A 19,682-nucleotide genomic window follows, 5' to 3' on the forward strand; every position below is an offset into this window, starting at 1 on the left:
GTCTCTTACCTAGTGTTGATCCATAGCATTAGTCCCTCACTGGAGGTGTGGCACTCAGCCAGCCAAAGGCAGTTCCTGCCTCTCCTGATGTATCATTTGGGGCTGACCACCTGTCTCCCAGTAAATCAGTGTCTCTGTATTGATCCAGCTGTAAGGTGTGGCTAGGTGACATCTCCTCTCCTTCCATCCCACAGAGCCATTGGCAGCAGAAGTACCAGCAGAAATGAGGTGTTTCCTGAGAGGGGGGTTGGTGGTGGGGGACATCTACGCTTGCTGAGCTTGGAACTGGACTGGTTGCCCTCTGGTTGGGAAATTCTTGCAAGTTTCTGGTGTTTTCCTTGTTCTAAGGGATGAAGCAGGGATGGAAAAATGGGGAGGAAACAACACCAGAAAGAAGAAGGGGAAGAATTATTAAAATAATTGTTTCAGCTGTGATGTGCTTATTAAGTCTTTTGTCCCAAGGGACCTTGAGGGTATCAAGGTCTGCCTGGAAATGAGAATGGCGTGGCCTAAAGCTATGCGGGGACATGTTACAGTGTGCTTTTATTTTGAGGTCTTTTCTTCCACAAACCTCAGTGCCTGAACATCAAATGGCTGTTGAATGAGAGTTGGTAAAACTGGCATGTGTAGGAACTGATACAGTCCTATCTGGAGCTGCCAAAATTCAGTATCAAATACTTACTTCATTCATTATGTACAGCTTTTTGATGCAGGGAACCCAACTGGTTTTAGAAGAAGCCAGATTTGGTTATGACTCTGCCTGGTACTGCAGTATTCACCTCAACACAGCACCTTCTGCACATTTGCAGGCTGACTGCTTGAAGGTGGCAGATCTGGGTCTTCTCATCCAATATCTCTCACAGTAAGTGATAATGCTACATTAATCTGTATTCCCTGCAATCTCTGAGCTGAGCTCTTTGGCATCTGAAAATGGGTAATTGTTACTATATTACTTTTTCAACTCAAAATTCATGCACTGTAGCCTGCATCATCACAGGGGGTTTTTGTTAAGTGTTTTTCAGATGCCCTGATAATAAGTGAAGCCATTTGACTTTCTAGGGAACTCTGACATATGGGCTTACAAAATAACTTGTTTTAGAAGAGCAGGCCCTTGAAGTTCAAGTGCCACAATTTTTCTCAATCTCTATTTTTTTTTTTTTGGCAAGACTAATTTTTGTTAGGCATGCCACTAAACTGCAGATGCTGAGCATTCCTGTGATAGCTGCAGTGTGAATATTTTGCTTTGTTCATGTTTTGAGTGCTCCCTGTGAATTAGGCTGCCTTTTGTTTTCCCTTGGCAGTTAATATGCTAGAGCTCTTGTTAGCCTATATGGAACTCCTTATTTTAATGAGACCAACTTCTCTACTGGCTGTTCTGCTGTTGTTTTATTTATTTTTTTTAATCAATGAAGCCTCTTACTGAGCTTCTCTTAGGACAATAGCTTTCTTATGCCAAAGGAAAATGTATTCCCCTGGACAAAGCTGTGGGAAGCATAACAAGCTCATTAGTAATGCTTGGTATATACCCTTCCCTTCCCTTGTTCATTCATAGAAGGAAAAATGACATCAAGGAGAGGATGTCTCTCTTTTTCTTTTTTTTTCCTTCCCTAGAAATAAAAGGAAGGGGAAAGATATCACTTGGAGTGTCTCTGATAAGGTCTGAGAAGTGCTAGCAGTCCTAGCACAAGGAAGTGGCTTCACCTGAAACCAAACTGGTTGTTCTTTTGCCAGTCGTAGAGGTAAGTTGTTTGAAATGCCTGATACGTGTGGTCCTACTTGGTGTGCGAGGTTTAAGGCAGGGGGAAGGAACAAGGGGGAGACAATGACACCGTTGTGCTTTCTATGTAGGATGAAAGGGTGAGAATGTCTACAAGAATTGTTTTCTGTGATGAGCTATTCAGCCTTTTTGTCATAGGAAGGTCAGGTTGTGCAGGAGAGAAGAATGCCATCTACATACAAAGCTTAAATATCTGGGACAGGAGAGGAAAGTTACTTATTTTTAAATGAAAACAGATGAGTTAAAAATGTCTGACAATGTCTGCAATCTGGTTTTCAGTTTAATCAGTAAGATGAAATTTTATTGCAGCTATTAAGTAACAGAGCAAATAAGTTGTTTTTAACAGGCTTCAAGACACAGATAGAAACTTTCTGACGTTGGAAAGTACCACTGTGGAAAATTATTATGGAGAAAGACCTTCTGTACATGTGTATGCAGCCAACCTGGCAATGCTGCACATCTCTAGACCTGGAGCCTCCAGGGAAAGACTTACTAATCCTCAGCCCAGTGCAGAGCTTGTGCTGGATTTTCCCATGGTTGAAAGCATTGCTGGAAAATACAGTGTTGGCTTTGGGAGAGAAAGCATTGACCAGATTGTCTCTAAAACTTTCCTTAATGTTAATTTTGCCAGGGATTTATCCTGATAACTATATTGCTGCAAAAGTTTGCAGTATTCTGTTGAAAACTTAGTGTATGCATGCTGCCTGCAATGTCACAATCCCAACAGATTAATAAAAATATTGATTTCTCTCATGTATCTGTGCAAGAACTCAATGATCTTTAAGGTCTCTTCCAACCCACAAGAGTCTATAAGAATCTGTAAGAGAGAATCTTATTCTTCAAAATTATTTCTTTGCTTTAAGGTTTTCATGATCTTCTAAGTATTTAATGTAAATTCAGGGTGCATATATCTGTCTGCACACATGTACAAGATACAGCTGTGATAACTTAAAAAGAAAAATCAGTGCCAACAGTGCTAAATTCAAGAATGGCTTGAAGTATGTGTATTGCTTTTTGGCAAAATAAATGCCATACAGCTCCTAAAAATCTTGCCAACTTTGGAGCATTGTTTATGCATACAGAGTTAGTTGCTACTTTGTGCTGTAATAACTGCACTTTTACCTAAGGGCAGAGAGCTGAAGTGTACTGAATACTGGATCAAAGCCTTAGCTACTAAGATATTTCCCTCTTTCCCCTTCCCTTCCCTTCCTATTAGACTTGTTCTTATTTTTCCAAAACAGCACTGATGGGTTTCTCTCAGGATTTTCATGAAAGCAGGAGAGACTGTATTAAAAATCTTATTTTTCCCCAGGAGGAGAAACTAATGTAAAGCAGGTGACCATGCAGAATGCAGTTCAGGTAAATGCCTTTTGAAGTGTTTGAATCCTGTATACATGTATAATATTTTTTTTTTTTAATGCAAAAGTCTACTCTGAAGCAGATGAAATACTAGATTCTCTAGTTACCTCTGATTAAAAAAAAAAAGTAATAATTTTCCCTTTTACAAGGAGCAATGTGACAAGATGGATAACCCACTGTTATTATGAGATAGGTGACCCTTTCACTTCTTAGTGCTGTTAGGCAAGAAGGTTTTGAAGTCAAAGGCTGAGATTATTGAAAAATTTCCATGATGATTAAGAAGCTTTTTTTAAAAAAAACTTATATTCTATTTAATCATTTAAGTATAAATAAAATAAATGTATTTTATATACACACTGAACTGAAGGAAAATAGGTAAGAATACCAGAAGGACTCTGTCTTTGGAAATTTTTCTTCATGAAATTTCAGTGTGGTCCTTTTCTTGGCATGTAAGTTACCTGTCATTTAGAAAATATGCAGTCCTGAAGAGAAATGCTAGATATTTGTGTTCAAGAAGTGTGTTTTGTCCTTGCATGGGAACATTTCCTCTTTTAATGTTACAGTTTTTAATGATTTAAGCACAAAATGCCTCTGAAATGTTTGATCAAGAAATCGGTAGTCTGCAGTAAATTGTATGATAATTTGCAGATTTTGTGACTTAAAATGTGCTGAGTTAAAAAACCTCCAAGCATTTAATGCATGTTCTCTTTATTCTATATTCAGGAAAGTATGTAATTTTAAATCCAAAGAAGTCATGAGAATGAGTGCAGTAGTACTTTGATGCAGGAGTTACTAACGAGCCGAACCATTTGATTGCTGTGTTGGTTTGCCGTATCTGCAGAAAGGCAAATGAACGCTTACTCTTTGAATAATAGTCCTTCAGTGTAATTCAGAACCACAGGATTTTGTCATCTGACTGCAAATATTAGAGCTTCCTGTCTTCAGCTTACTGAAATCTTGTGCAGGTGTGGTTTGGAGATGACCTTCCCCTGAGTCCCCGAAGTCCTCTGACTCCGAGACACGGGCCGGGTTTGGCAGATGTGTGCCTGTATGACCAATGGATCTCTGTGCGGCATGAAGCCACTTTGGTGCCTATGCAAGAAGATCTCTCAATTTGGCTGTCTGGCTTGCTGGGTGAGCATAAAAATAAATCACTGTTGAATGAATTTCAAAGCACTTCCAATATTCTAGTCAGCACTGACACTTAATATCTATAGTACTATTAAGATCTGGTGTATTTGAGTTTGAATGGCTGGGAGAATTGCATTAAAGTGCATGCTTTGATGTCAGTTTTATTAGCTGCCACCTCTTAAGGGTTGCACAATTAATAATTCTATTTCTGAATCTTGTTATTCTAATTAAAATCTAGTTAAATGAATATTTTATTTTATTTTACTTATGTATTTCTACTCATTTTCAGTTTTTAACACTGGAACTCTGTTTGAGTTGCCTGTAAGTTCACGTGAAACTTCTTAACCTGTTGTGCAGTAACTCTAATATTGACCTTCTTTTTCTTAAAGGAATGGAAGTCAAAGCAGAACAACTGCTAGAAGAACTTGATAATGGGGTACTGCTTTGCCAATTGATTGGTGTTCTTCAAAACACAGTTAAGAAATGTTGTAGCACAAATAACTTAAGGGTGAGTCATATAATGATTTTTAAAATAGGTATATAAAGTCTTAAATTTTAATAGTAGTTATACGGAAAGCAGGTGAATGAGGCTTCCCAAAGAAGTGTTTTGTATGCTCTCTATCCAGAGACTGATTAACAACAAAGTGGCTTTGTAGATTGATAAACTCATGCAACAAATGATTTGCTTTGCTAATCACATCCTAAGGTCTTTACTAGGTTTTTAGTTTGATTTCAGTAGAAGTCTTGCCAGCAGAAGGTCTAGTCCAAGTCTGGAGTTTGTTCCCCTGACATCAGTGTGGGTTGTTAATAAGATATCCATTGGCACTTAGTAGTATGTTTTATGCCAGAAAGTGGTGGCTGAACTCAAGTGTACAGGTCAGCCATAAAAGTATCCAAACCTGGAGATGGGCTTCAGTGTTTTTATTGACAACCAATGCTTAGTTGAAATGTGAATCTCAAGCAAGTCTCTGTTACTTTAGAGTACAAAGGCTGCAGAACTAAGGATTGTTCACTCAGTGAGTGTTCACAGTGATAAGGTAGAGTGCCTTCTATATTAGTGTAGCTTTTTTGATGGAATACATAGTGAGATGAACACAAAATAGTTACAACTGTTTCTGTACTCTGAATTTAGGGTGTATTTTCCTTTGCAAATATGCTTTGAAATCTGTTGGCAATGTTGATGTGCACAATGTACTTTTTGTTTTCTTCCCTTGCCAGAATTTTCCTATGAGAAAAGTTCCATGTAAGAAGGATGCTCCATCGGGATCTTTTTTTGCCAGAGATAATACAGCCAACTTTCTTAACTGGTGTAGGGCCATTGGAGTTGATGAGACTTATCTCTTTGAATCTGAAGGTTTAGGTAACTCTCTCTTTTTGTAAGATTTGCTTTGATCCCTGTGTGGATAACTACCTGGTCGGGGAGATGCCTTATGTATACACTTTTGAACCTTTTCTCTTGACTCTGCATGTCTCATGCAAGCTATTAATGCTTTTATTTATCTTAAGGAAGTGTCCAAGTAAAAAAAAAATCAGTTCAGTGACTGCTATAACTTGCATGATGCTTCTCCAGACTTCTCAAAGTTGCTGTGTGGGATGAAGCAGGGACTGAGAGCTGTGCAACAAGATACCATGTTTTTCTTCCGTAAAAAGAACCACTGAGAAACAGAGGAGAAAAATGTGGTTTCTCTTTCTGTGTGTGGGAAGACCACAGGGCCATGGAGTCAACTCACAATGAGATCCTTTATTTGGTATTAGAGCTCATTCTTGCAAAAATCCCTCAGAATAATACATTCATGATGGTTAAGTTTGGTAATGGCATCAGGGCATTGTGTCTGAAATAGCAACAGCCTGTTGGTAATTAGCATTTAAATCAGGACTCACTTAACATGACTCTAAACCATTTGTATTTTCCCATTTAATAGGATAGTTATGAAAATAAATATTGCCAGCTCTGACTATGCCTGCCCCAGTGCACAATTGGTGCCTTATTAACAAACAGCTTCTAGACTGATACGGATGGAATAAAATTTTTTTGACTGCTAGTTAAGAGGATTGTACTTCCATCACATGATAAATAAGGAAGTGCTCTTCTACCAGCTATTATGTCAGTAAAAATTAATTAATACAAAACTTATTGTGTGTGGCAGTATGTGGCAAGCCAAATACTGTTTTTTGTTGTTTGGCTTTTTTTTTTTTTTAACAAGCAAAATATCTGCCTGTCAGCAGAATAGCAAAAAAATTGACAATTACCTTTGTTTTCACTAATCAAATTAATTTGTCACAATATTTACTGGGTTTTGAAGTCTTTGTTCCACTTACATGCTTGTTGTACTGCCCATGCATCTCCACTGGATAAGTCATCTTTTAAAATAGTCAAGAGAACACCATCATTTAGATCTGTCTCATTTTGATTAACTACTGAGTGTATCTTTTTTCAGTGCCAGGAAATACAGATAAATAGAACTGAGCTACAAGAATATTTTAAATTTTTTTTTTAGTTCCTTGTATGAATTGTATTGCTTAAACATATTAGTTCCTGTAAGTGGATGGGTAACTAGAACCTGTTCAGCTTCCCTGAGATAAGCAGACAGGATTTCCTAGTGCTGTGGCTTTCACTCATAGCAAAGAAGTGTTTTGAAGTCTGTAGCTCTTGACACAAGCTTGCTTTGTGGTGTAAGTATCTTCTGTGGGCCTTTTTGGCAGTTGAAATGAGCAGACTTGCAGCCTCCTAGATGAAACATTCTTTCCACTGATGGTTTCCATCAGACTTTCAAGCCATTCTTCATGAATGAAATAGGGGAAGGATAAGTTGACAATTGTCTTTTTCCCATCAGGTACATATAGCAACACCTCCTGAAAAGTGTAGATGACTGGGAAGGAAATAAACCAAGAGGCTCCTGAGACAGCAGAAAGGAAGAGTAGGCATCGTGGGGTGCCCTTTGACATCAAGCCAAAACAAATGTCTTGATCTTTGCTAGGGGTATATTTGGATTTTTCCCTTTTGGATTCAGGCAAATTAAAACATTTCTGTTACATCTGGCAAATATGCACACACATTAAAAGATTAATGGGCCTCTAGTAGCTTTTAGATTATGGCTGTGAAAACTTTCTATTCTGGATTTACCCTTCATAATCAGATCTTTTAAAAAGCAGACTTACAAACTGGAGTAGATGATATAAACAAGAAAATCTGACTTCATATCTGGCTTATACTTTAGGGAACACATTTAAAGCAAAGGCATTCTAAATATCAAATTGAACGTCAGAAAGATGTTGGATTTCATCTGTAAATATAGAGCTGGAACTTTTGAAGTGGTGATAAGAAAAAAGATCTGTTGCTCACTGAACTGGTAACAGTCACCCAGATTGTTCTTTCCCAGCCAAGGTTTAAAACCACTCAGGCTGACTGGCTGTGTAGCCATCCACTTGTCAGCTAGGGCCCCAGCAGTGTATCCTCCTGCAGATGGTAACCTCCAGAGTGCATGTACCTAGCTGTGTCTGTAGGCATGAGCATGAACAGATGGGTGTATTTTCCTATTTGTAGTTGTTAAATGCTTTTCATCTTTAAGACTGCGATATTGCATTGGGGAGTAGGGAAGGGAAAGCACTGACATCTCTTTATTTCCTGTTCTCATCAAGAAGGAAGATCATAAAACATATTTCTATTAGGAGGAAGAGTGGTTTCAGGAGTGCCAGTATGGGTTTAAAGACTTTACAGAATAGAAAATTAGAGTTGTAGAGCATGTAGTGCTTTATCAGTGATAATGTACATTGCCTCTGGGTAGGGTGATGGGCAATTTATAGTCATGGATACCTTATTTTCCCTTCTCTTGGCTGTACCTAATTGCATAGGCCTCCTGCAATAAATATGAACTATAACTCCTCTTTATTCTCTTCCCTTTTAGTGTTGCACAAGGATCCAAGACAAGTATATCTTTGTCTGCTGGAAATTGGGCGCATTGTATCCGGGTACGTGATCCACATGTGCTCCTAACGAGAAATTGAGGATGCATCCTACTAAGTAAAAGCTAAGACAAAGTTAAGACATTATCTGCAGTTGTTAAGTGCAACACAGTGGATGTTAATTCTGTGCAAAAAGCAATGAGTAGCTTTTCTAGGACCATCAAACAATATGAATGGTTTTTCAAGTATTTGTCAGACTTCCCATGGAGAGGTGCTGTTCCATGCTGCATTCTATAGCTGTGTGTTTAAATTATACGTTCAGCTTATAGATAAGTGTGCCTCTTGGAAGAACTCACTGAGCATTAAATATGATTTTAAGAGTTTAAATTTTTCAGCTTTTTGGAAGGTATTTCTTTATTCTTTAAATTTAGGCTTTTAATTTATTTCAAGTGCAGAGCTGGAAGCTTTAAGATAGTCTGTCTATATTGGATGTGACCTCAGTTGTGTAGTTTTGGCAGTATTTTTACTGCATCCTCTGGTAACACCAAGGCTACCTTAGGAAGGGCTTCTGCTCAAAACTCAGAGATGCTCCTTCTCTTTGAATTATCAAGGCAATTATTCCTCTGACTGATTCAGATGTCCCTGTCTTTCAAGCCACTTATAATCTTGCAAGTTTGTTATCATCAGTTTCTTTTTGTTTTCTTTAGTAAATTAGTAATTAAACTCTGCTTTGGTATTTAAGGTATGGAGTTGAACCTCCTGTACTTGTAAAACTAGAGAAGGAAATTGAGCTAGAAGAAACCTTGCTGATGACCTCTGGGCCACCATCACCCATTAGCACACCAAAGTCATGTTGTCACCATGGGGAGCTACATGAGGCAGTAAGTGCTACTTGCTTAGTGGGATATGGGCTTTAAATTAAACTCTTAAATTTCGTGCTTGTATGATCTGACTCAGTAAGCACAGGCTGGTTTTCATCTAATATGTGGGAGCCTCCTCAAACAGAAAACAAAAGGGTATGCACCTCTTTTTAGCAATTTGTTTTGTTTTGAAAATGTAAATAAAATGCTGTTCTGTATATTTTGGAGTGCATATCACCTACATTGATTTCCTTTCCTCTCTTCCTTTTTATTGCTTCTTTGAGTATAAGAAATGCTCTCATTCAATTTTTCTGGTATGTCAATATTCTACAACTGCAGTGTTTCTTTTCAATTTGATCTTTTCATAAATCTTCATCAAATGTTAAACTAGGCTTTGATGAAAATCTTTTGAAAAAAGATTTTAAATCAAACCTCTGTAGCAGTACCAATTTGAAATTAATATGTAGGAAGAAAAGGAAATTATTTGTACAGCTTGTGAACTGGTCCAAAGGAAATTATGAACTATTTTCCTATTCTGTTTAAAAATTTATTTGTTTTTAAAGGTCCTCTCTATTTTAATGTAAAAATTCTGTTTCTTTGGGAATGTCAGCCACCAGATCCTTGTTCTCTCTGAAAACTCACTATTTGTCCTTTTTGGCAATAGTCTTGACCTTCCAATTTGTTACATTTTTAAGAGGCAGATCTTCTCTAACCCAGCACTTATTTGGGGACTCCTTTTCTCCTTTTTTTCAGTGGTTTCCTTCTTGAGTCTTCCTTCTTAATAGAAAATTAACTGAAAGATGGTTAAATTCATGCTTCTGTCAATATACTAACAAATGCTTTCAATTTTAATAACTAGGTAAAACATATAGCAGAAGATCCTCCCTGCAGTTGTTCCCATCGATTTTCAATTGAATACTTATCAGAGGGACGTTATAGACTGGGAGATAAAATACTCTTCATACGAGTAAGTAGTTTTTTAGAACTCCAATTTATATTTATACTGGGGAGAGAAATGCTTTTAAGTGAAACACCTCATTTTTATGGAGTTGTTTTAGAATTAAAGAATTATTTAGGTTGGGACAAACTGTCATGCAACCCCTATTCTAAATAGCTGTAGTTACTCTGTTCTTTACATCTTTGATCTACCAACATTGATTTTACAACCACACTAAACTAAGTTAATGCTTATCTGTGGTGTCTCTAAAATTTCAGTAATGACTTGCAACATAAACAAGGGTAATGCCATAGAATTTCCTGAGAACATTGCTTGTTCAAAACCTGGGCTCTTGGGGTTTATAATTTGCGGGGTAGTTGAGTGTAGGAACCCAGAGTGCTGAGAATATTTCTCTGCCTGTTTTTAAGGGTTTTTACCCCCCTGAACAACACTGTTTTAACCTCCAACCTTGGAAAAAATTACCAACAATCAGACAAGAACTAGAAAATACAGTGGTGTGAATTAAGTGATAGACTACTATGTAAGATTGTCACAGGGTGAAAAATTTAGAGGTTTTGGGCTTCTCTTTGTAGTAAATAGATAAGAGTAAAAAATATCAAAATGGAGGATTGTTGTTGTTCTCTAAACCTTCTTCTCCTTCTTCTACTACTTCATGTTCTGCAGTAAAAGTAGTTTGGATTGATTGGATAGAGAATTCCGCAGTTCCTAGTTGTGTTACTGAATAATTGGTAGGAAAGGGAAAATAATGTACATTTTTAGTAACCATTGGTTAAATTATCTTTAAAAGGCTGTGTAAATCTTGATAATTAGAGACTTCTCTTCTGCTTTCTGCACTCTATGCGGTATCCGGGTCACACTAGTGGCTCTGTTCCTCTGATAAGACTTAATAAACAACTATCCAGCAGCACTGAAACTCAAGGAAAAGTCTCAGTTTATCTTTGAAACTCCTTGCAAGGACTTTTAGAAAGTTCTCTCCCATCAGGAGGGATTTGATTTATGGCACGGTTTAGTGTCAGTTGAGTACTCCCATCAGCAGTCATAAGAGTTTGTGTTACGAGGACATCTATAATTTAAATTAAACCCATGTCCAGAATTCTGTATACTAAACAAAGATTCTTACAGAATGGTTAAAATGTCTTCTGTAAAGATGCCTCCATTATTTCCTGACACAGAATTACTGTCTCTGCCGGAGAAGCTACATAATAAAATAATTGGGAAGCATAAACCTTGTTTATCAAATCATTTCTCTGTTTTAAAATGTTTCTCTGTAAGAAAGGAGGTGTTATTTTTAGTCGATTTCAATAGGTGGTAATGTAAGATGAAGAAAAATAAAACAAGATGAAGATGTCTCTTGTTCTTCTGCTCCCGCCCTCTCTTCTCCCATTCTCAGATGCTACACGGCAAGCATGTGATGGTACGTGTTGGTGGAGGCTGGGACACACTTCAAGGTTTTCTTCTCAAATATGATCCATGCCGAGTGCTTCAGTTTGCAACTCTGGAACAAAAAATCCTGGCATTTCAGAAAGGAGGGGTCACCAGTGACAGTGTCCCCAGCTTGTCAGCCAGAAATCAGGAGCCTCCTGTTATGAATCCAATGTCAGCTGTCAATATGTTTCAGAAGCAGCCATCAAAACCTCCTGCTCCTGTTTCAGGTCTTGGGGCCAGTGCCAAGAAGGCTTTATCTAAGTGCCCTCAGTCCCCTGCCCTGGCATCACCAAGAGTGCCAGTGACCCCATCTTCCACTGCCAAGTCATCGACAGTCAGGTCCAAATTACAAGGGTCTTCAGCGACAGGTGTGCAGTCTCATTTCAAACCATTAGCTGGCACCACAAAGAAACTGGAGTCTCCTGCATGCAATTCACCAGCTTCTGCTGTTTCACAGGCTGGAAACAAAAGTTCTTCATGTGCAGGAACAAGAACAGCTCTTGTTCCCTGTGAAACATTGCACAAACGTATTCAGTCCCCCGATGCTACCAAGGTGAAATTTGCTGTGCCTCGGGGCTCCCTAGCACCAGCACTCCACCCTGCCCTCTCACCCTCTAAAAAACAACCATCTCTCTTGTCTGGGACAGCTGGAACAACGACTTCAAAACAGAAGTGTGTCCCTGCTAAATGCAAACCTGTATCTGCCACTAAAACCAAAGCAAATTCAGTGGCTCCCAGGGCTGCTCGGCTGCCAGTTACAAATCTGCGCACTGTTGCCAAGTTTGCACATTCTCAGCAACTCCTTGCAAAACCTCCTGAAAATGATACTCAGATCTCAGGTGCTGGGTCTCAGCATCCTCAAAAAGCGCCACAAACAACTTCTCACCTAGCAAGGAACTTGAAAACTGCTTCAGACCTAAAACTATCTGCTTCTGTACCTTCCCTTGCAGTTAGCAAAGCATCAAAGTCACCACCTTCATTGTTAGCTACAAGCAAAAATGTGTCATCAGCTGGCAGTAAGCAGCCAAATGCCAGTAATCCCCCTCAGGCTGGACCCTCTTTAGCCAAACCTGCTGAACGCACACCTTTATCTGTTGTACGGCTTCCTCAAACTTCAGCCAAAGCAGCAGTGGCCAAAAAGCCAGCACAGCCTTCCACAAAAGGTCAGCATTCAACCAAAAACTTGCAAACGAGCAAAAGCTCAGCCCCAGCAGCCAAGAAGCTGCTCCCAAAGGAGCAGGTGTACAACAAAGGAACAGCTGGTGTGTCAAAAGTTCCTCTTCTGAAGAGCAGGCAAGATGATCACTATTTTGTTATGACAGGGAGTAAAAAGCCCAGAAAGTAAACTGTTACTTTCTGTGGAAGTCTCTGTTTTGTTCAAAGGGGCCTCTTGTAACTGCTTCACTGAGGGCAAGGGAAAAAAGTTAAATAACACTACATTTACTAAGAAATTTTGGTATAACCTGCCTTTTGCTGCCTAACTTACTGTAAGAACTGTGTTTATTTTGCGGTTTAGAAACTTCTATTTGGACATGTTTAGAAGTGACCTTGCTTGCTCTGTAGCACTGTGGAATAGCAAATATCCTTGACCTGCTGTAGAAAAGAGTGGGAGAGGAAGGGGGGGTTTAGGCTGCTGCTTTTGCTGCTGCTCATTTTCAAGGGAGTGAAGCCTGCCCGAGAAACATCTATCCAGGGCAGAGCCTGGGTGACTCTGGTGGTTCTGGCACACCTACACTGAGGTGTGTGGCAAGCAAGAGAGCCATGCACAAACTGTAGAATTTCTAATACCTCAAACAAAACTGTGGGTTTTAGTTCACTGGTATCCCAGAACCTGAATCTGGGTCACATGTTTAAGAAAGAGAAAGAAATTTCTAGTCCTGTTTTGATTTGCTGTTATCAGTGTTCACTGTGCCCCCCAATATGCCTTAAAGTGGATTCAGCTCGCTTGGAAGTGGAGCTTGGTTTGTTTTAAATTGTAATCATGGCCTTGATTTCTCACTTTTGTTGTGCCTTAGCCTCTCAAATTTAGAACAGAACTCTTCAGTGAGCAAAATTGCCTTTAAAACCCAGGGCAAATAACTTTGCTTAGTCCATGTTCAAATCTGACTGTAAGTGAGCCCAAGTTTTCCTAGAAAGCTCTTGCTGCATGGAGAGATGCTCCTGAGTTCCTGGGAAGACAGTTTCCCCTGGGCTGGAGCCCTACACCGGCTCCTGCTCCTGGGCTGGAGCCCCAAAACAGCTCCTGCTGCAGCAACACTGAGCTGTAAGCACTGACCTGCTCTAGCAGAGCTTTACTGCTCTGCAGGAGTGGCCTTTGCATGTAGGACTGAATTGCTAAATACTTTTCTCAGTGCTACAGGTTAATTTTTGTGGGCACTCTAGTCTGCAGTGGCCTTTCTTGTTTCATTTATGGAGACCTCTTTCCGGGCTCTCCTCTATCGCTCTCTGGAGCGAGAAGTAGTTTCCCAGAAGAGGAATGTAGGACTGCATTTGCCTTTAAGCATCTTAAAGTGCCAGAAAGCTATGCACTGTTTACACTCAGCTCCTGAAATCTTTCAGTGGCTTGAACATCTGTGGTGCTCACCACCTTTACCTTTGAGAGAAGTGACCTTCATGGTAGATTGAAAACTACTGTCTTTGGGACTAATGCTGTTTGGGTTGTTTTGGGTTTAATGAACAGCTGTCCCTACAGACACTGAGGAGCTCTGAAGGTCTGTGAAGAGACACTGATGATTTCCACAGACCATCTTTTCTGCCCTCCCTTCCCAGTCTATATATGGGGAGGAGTGGGTGTGACTGCCATAGAGGCTCCTGGATGGTGGGACAGGGAAGTCTTTTTAAAGGGAGAAGAATTCCATGGAATATGTAGTTTCTGTTGTTATGGGTTTCTGTTATTTTTGTTTTTTTTTTTTTCCCCCAGAATAGAGTAAGCAAGTATCGTAAAGTGCATTCTCATGCGCTGTGGCAGAGTCATAGAGCTGCCTTTCTGAGCACCTTGTTAGCTTATTTTATTTAATTTATGATTCTATTTATGCATATCTACTGTACAATACTGCTCACAACCTGCTGGGAGTAAGCAGTAGATGCCAATATCCAAACTGTAGGAGGAAAACAGATCAGTTTTGATAACGTGGACACAGGTCCCACAAGATCACATACAAAGTTGTATGTTTGGGGAAGGCCTTGGGCTTGCTTGTTTTTTTTAAGTACACTGGTCAAAGCCTCTGCTACAATGTTAGGCAGAGTATTGACTATAGTGGATTGCTGTCAGGTTTGATAAATCTGGCACAGGGTTTCATATACTGAAAGCATTTTACAGTAGATGACTTGCTTTTGACTTTTGGGCTTCCAAATGGTGAGTTACATGTGATATATCTCATGCAGATGATTAATAGCTGATTCTTGGGGTCTCTTTCTGTAACGGTCTGGAAGAGATGGAGTTATCTTTCTTCATATCATCGCATATGGGGCTGTGTCTTAGATTTAAAATCTAAAATAACCCACTGATGTTTTGGCTGTTGCTGAACATCCCTTGCCAGGATCAAGTCTTTCTTTTTCCTGCTCTGCCCCCACAGTGAGTAGGCAAGAGATTGGGAGTGACATGGCTGGGAACTGAGCAACCTGAATGGGCCAAAGGGCTATTCCGTATCATAGAGCATCACCTGAACAATAAAAAGAAGGAAGAGGTAGAGAAAGAAGGGGGTGCAGGTTGTGTGGCTTCTGGGGTGGCTGTTTGCCAGCTGGCTGGGCATCAGTCTGTCTGTGGGAGGTAGTGAGGGATTGCCTTTGCATCACTTATTGGTTTACTTTTCATCTTTCCTCCATTCATTAAACTCTTTATCTCAGCCACCGAGTTTTGCTTTTGCTGCTCCTCTCTCCTTATCTTGCCGGGGATGGAGGAGAGATAAGGAGAGTGAAGAGCTGCACAGGCACTTGGCTGCTGGGTGGGGTCAACCCACAGCACCTTTTAAACCCTTTACAAGGTTTTTAGCAGCATCTTAAAGACTGAGGCTCTTGGATCTCAGTGTAGGGCAACTTAACAACTACCTTTTTGAACTACAGAGAAAATTAAGCAAATGACTTCATCTTTGTGATTTATTATGTCCTGTAATAGACCGAATTTTAAAGTTCAAAATGAAATAAAAATGCATAAGCTGTTACAGTTGAAACCTTAATCAGCTAATCTAAAGATCTCACCCATTACACATGGGTAGACTTGGTTTGGTGTTATTATGAAAACAGTGTATTTATGCATGATCCAACTTCTGTGAAAATTGTAGTCACCAACTGCATAATCACATTCTAACTGCGTCATGGAACATGAGGTGAGCCAAGAATAAGGTCTAATAAAGTACCTCCTAATGGAAATACATACTGTTTTTGCAATGTTTATGTTGTCAAATAGCAAGTCTAATCTTCAATTTATATTACTTTTTGTGAGGGAAAGATAATTTGGAGAAAGAATCTGACTGAATTCTCCATGTGATATTGACATCCTCTGTATGAGTACTTATTTAAAATAAACATACACTGCACCTTTTAATGTGCACACGTGTTTTTTCTCCTGACATCTTTTTGTGGGGAGGGAAAGAGAATGCATTTCAGAAGGCTCACATTTTCTCTCTACCACCACACAAACAGTAGCTTCCATCTCGGGCATAAATAGCTGCGTCTGCATTGCTTTGTTTGGAGTTCAAGACATTTTGACTCTGATCCTGGTCTCAGTGTGACTGATTGTGTAGAAGGGGCTTTCTACTCTTTCTTAGCTGACAGTGAGCCTAATTGTTTCAGATATACCTCTGAAAGTTGTATTTGCAGCTCTACTTGAAATATAAAGCACTTTTGTGCCAGTATTTGTCATGCTTACATCTTGTCAACAAACTTAAGACCTATCTCTGTGTCTGTTGCCATTAATGACAGAAATTTAATTAGTTTTGTTGAGAGGAGAATTGGGTGTTCTCACTGGAGCCACTTAATTAACTTTTTTTTTTCCCCTTCCCTATTTTGATTTTTTTAAAATTCTTTGAATGCCTGCCTTTCTCTGCCTGTTCCCAAGTGTCTTCAGTTCCTGCCAGTCGGATGCTGGTGCCCAATCACATAGATAGACTTACCCTTCCACTGCAGCTCTGTCTAGTAAGCACATTCTTGTGGCATCTGCCATCCTTGTTCCTACAGGACCAAGCTCTGCAGAGGTGTTGCAGCTTTTTTTTTTTTTTAAGAGATGCTGTTACAGCTGGCCAATAAAATGCAAAGGCAGTCCAAGATTTTCTCAGGTAAGTATCCTAATCCTATTTTATATATCCTAATCATATATATAATAGATATATATGGACAGTTTTCCTTCTAAAATTTCAAACAGCCATAGCTTTGAACATCAAACTATGCAGCTCCTTCTCTTTTTCCCTACAGGGAAACTGAAATCTGTTTCTTAGGTGACTGAGTGCTGTGGGGCCCTCTGGTGTCTGTTAATTTTATAGAGACTACTCTGGCAATGTAAACCCTTTAGCTTCTCTAGAAATGCACAGGCAAAACTTTCCTCTTTGATTCAAATAAAACTTTTAGCTAGCAAAATCCAGACTTGGCATGAAATAATTAATGCAAGAGCTGGTTAATGTTGTAAGACCCTTTCATTTCATGCAAATACATTCTTGAAAAACTCCTTTTCATTATTTTCTTTTTTTAAGAGCCAAGATTGAAGATCACTTCCTTACTAAAAGTTTTGAAAAATAAATTGTGTGAAATGTAAATAAGCTCAATTCTTATACATTTCAGATGTCTTAATAAAAAGCAAAACATTAAAATATTTTAGGGGTGAGATCTGCCCACAGTTCAGATCTAGCTAGCCAGTAATCCCCATTAACTCAGAAATGAACTTTCAAGTGTGTCACCTGGTGGGAATGCCAGCAGTGGATGGCTTTCTGCGTGGGGAGGGGTACTGATGTCTAAATCAATGCTATTATGGTATTTTGTGTGAAGTATTTTGCTCCAGATGGAAGAAAAACCTTACAGGATGGGAGAAACTGGCTGTTTCTCCAAGGAACGTAGCTAGGCAGAAAGTATTGACAAATTAGTTGTGCTAAGAGTTTTTAGAAGGTAGGGTTGCAGCATAGAACTTTTGCTGTAAACTTGGCCTTTACTGCTGGGACAGAAAGTACTGTGCAAAGCTGAGGTCCTACTAAACAAAGCCAAACTTGCATGCTCCTTCAAACAAACACCCTGTTGGGATATTCACTCAGGAAAAGTGGAATACTTTAGTGTTTGTCAAAATACTCAGACATGGCACCTCATGAGAACTGTATTAAACTCAGTTACATGCATCTTTCAGTGAAAGCATATCCTTTACCTCCTGCATTTTAAGAGAAAAGTAATTGTTGAAATTCAGGTTCAGAATCCTCTAATTTGCTGATCTTTCATATAAGCTTTATTATTATTATTTACTTTTCTGAACCACTGCTGCTGTTAACAAAAAGTGCCTTGTACTGGAACCTATATTCCCAGAAGAACAGAAATAATTACCGTGATGTGTCATCCAGATGAACAATATGCTGCTTCACAGCTTTTCTTTTTCCTTTTTTTTGCTGAGTACACTACTCTATAGACACCTGTGAAACAAAACTATAATAAATTACTTTTATTGTAAAAGTACTGACCCTTGAAGTGCCATGACATTATTTATTGCTGCAACCAAATGAAAGAGCAGCAGAATGAGTTTATTTAAAAATCAAACTAAATATACATGTCTGGGTCTATATCCCTGGAATTAAGCTCCTGTATAACACATTAGATTTGGGAGACTTTTGTAACTACACAGTTGTATAGTTGGCATTTCAAAACACCCTTAGCTGTAGTAGGATATTTTGCTAGGTTAAAATATGCATATATTTGTAAATGAAAAAGCATTTTTGGTGATTACATGACAGTGGCCTTAGGAATGTCTGCTAGATTATGGATGGGTTTCATTGTTTAAAAAAAAATACTGGGAAGTTTCTTTGTGATTTCCTGCTTAAAATCCAATGAGTTTCCCCAAGACTTGGGTCCCTAAGTCCCATTCCATTCACACTGGTGTGTAAAAGTAACATATTATGACTGTAAAGTCAAACATTCACAGTTTAGAGAAACCTGTAATTCAGGTGGGTAAGTGCAACTGTTTCACGAGCTTAAATGAAGTGCTTGGAGTACTGTGTTCAGCTCTGGGGCCTCAGCATAAGAAAGACATGGACCTGTTGGAACAAGTCCTAAGAAGGGCCATGAAGATGATTAGAGGGATGGAGCACCTCATCTATGAAGACAGCCTGAGAGAGTTGGGGCTGTTCAGACTGGAGAAGAGAAGGCTCTGGGGAGGCCTTATTGCAGCCTTTCAGTACCCAAAGAGGGCCTTCAGGAAAGCTGAAGAGAGGCTTTTTATGGGGGCATGTAGTGAGTGATAGGATAGGGGGAAATGGCTTTAAACTGAAAGAAGGAAGGTTTAGACTGGATTTTAGGAAGGAATTCTTCACTGAGAGTGGTGAGGCACTGGCACAGGTTGCTCAGAGATGTGGATGCCTCATCTGAGAAGTGTACAAAGCCAGGCTGGATGGAGCTTTGAGCTACCTGGTCTAATGGAAGGTATCCCTGCCTGTGACAGGGGCACAGGAACTATGGAACTAGATGATCTATAAGGTCCCTTCTAACCCAAACCATTCTATGATTCTATAGTTTTGACACACACGTCCATCATAAATTATGATTTCACCAGAATGCTGTTTCACTCAGCCTGTGGAAGAGACAGCTCTGACTGCATAAGCAGTTGTTCAGTACTGGGGATTTTCCCTGTACATCAGTGTGTGTCCCCTTGCCTTATTTTCTACTCTGTGCTGAAGGCAGTGAGTAATTTTCATATGGGTATTTGCAGGTTCTCATCACCAGCACCTGAGAGTTTCTTGAGGCTTATCTCCTTAAAATGGAGGAAAGTCAGGGCTGAAAGTCCCAGTGATTCATTCAGTTGAGTCAATTAACTTGAGATGACTTGCAATTCAAAGTAGTTAGTGTGATAGTTTGATACTGGACTGAATAACTTTGAAATTTCAGGTGACTTTGCTTTATAGCTTGGGAGTGTTTAGCAGCATTGCAAATTTGACTAATGGGTTTAAGTCAGACACTCCTTTAATGAAAAAGTAAAGTAGCCCTTTGTGAAAGGGTGGGCTTATCTCATTTGTCTAATATGCAGGGAGGTAGAAAGAAAAAAAAGGACATATAAATCTTGTTCTTAGAGACAGAAATTATTTGCCTG

At 39.3% G+C, this 19,682-nt stretch overlaps 1 protein-coding gene across 1 annotated transcript; it reads left to right on the forward strand.

Annotated features, from left to right (window-relative positions):
* The first annotated feature begins 1,651 nt into the window (after positions 1 to 1,651).
* GAS2L3 (growth arrest specific 2 like 3) lies at positions 1,652 to 15,956 on the forward strand. Its single transcript, XM_069000893.1, has 9 exons — positions 1,652 to 1,739; positions 3,090 to 3,136; positions 4,102 to 4,270; positions 4,657 to 4,775; positions 5,486 to 5,627; positions 8,173 to 8,236; positions 8,913 to 9,051; positions 9,890 to 9,997; positions 11,379 to 15,956. The coding sequence occupies exons 2-9, from the start codon at positions 3,119 to 3,121 to the stop codon at positions 12,756 to 12,758; spliced, it is 2,139 nt and encodes a 712-aa protein (XP_068856994.1). The 5' UTR covers positions 1,652 to 1,739; positions 3,090 to 3,118; the 3' UTR covers positions 12,759 to 15,956.
* Positions 15,957 to 19,682: the final 3,726 nt, after the last annotated feature.

Source organism: Aphelocoma coerulescens, chromosome 1A (genome assembly GCF_041296385.1).
Source record: "Aphelocoma coerulescens isolate FSJ_1873_10779 chromosome 1A, UR_Acoe_1.0, whole genome shotgun sequence".
Lineage (NCBI taxonomy): Eukaryota > Metazoa > Chordata > Aves > Passeriformes > Corvidae > Aphelocoma > Aphelocoma coerulescens.

Excerpts from the sequence above, each read along its gene's own strand:
- GAS2L3 (XM_069000893.1), top strand. Across the intron at positions 4,776-5,485 it reads GTAGCACAAATAACTTAAGG|AATTTTCCTATGAGAAAAGT; the intron begins GTGAGTCATATA and ends TTCCCTTGCCAG. Across the intron at positions 5,628-8,172 it reads CTTTGAATCTGAAGGTTTAG|TGTTGCACAAGGATCCAAGA; the intron begins GTAACTCTCTCT and ends CTTCCCTTTTAG.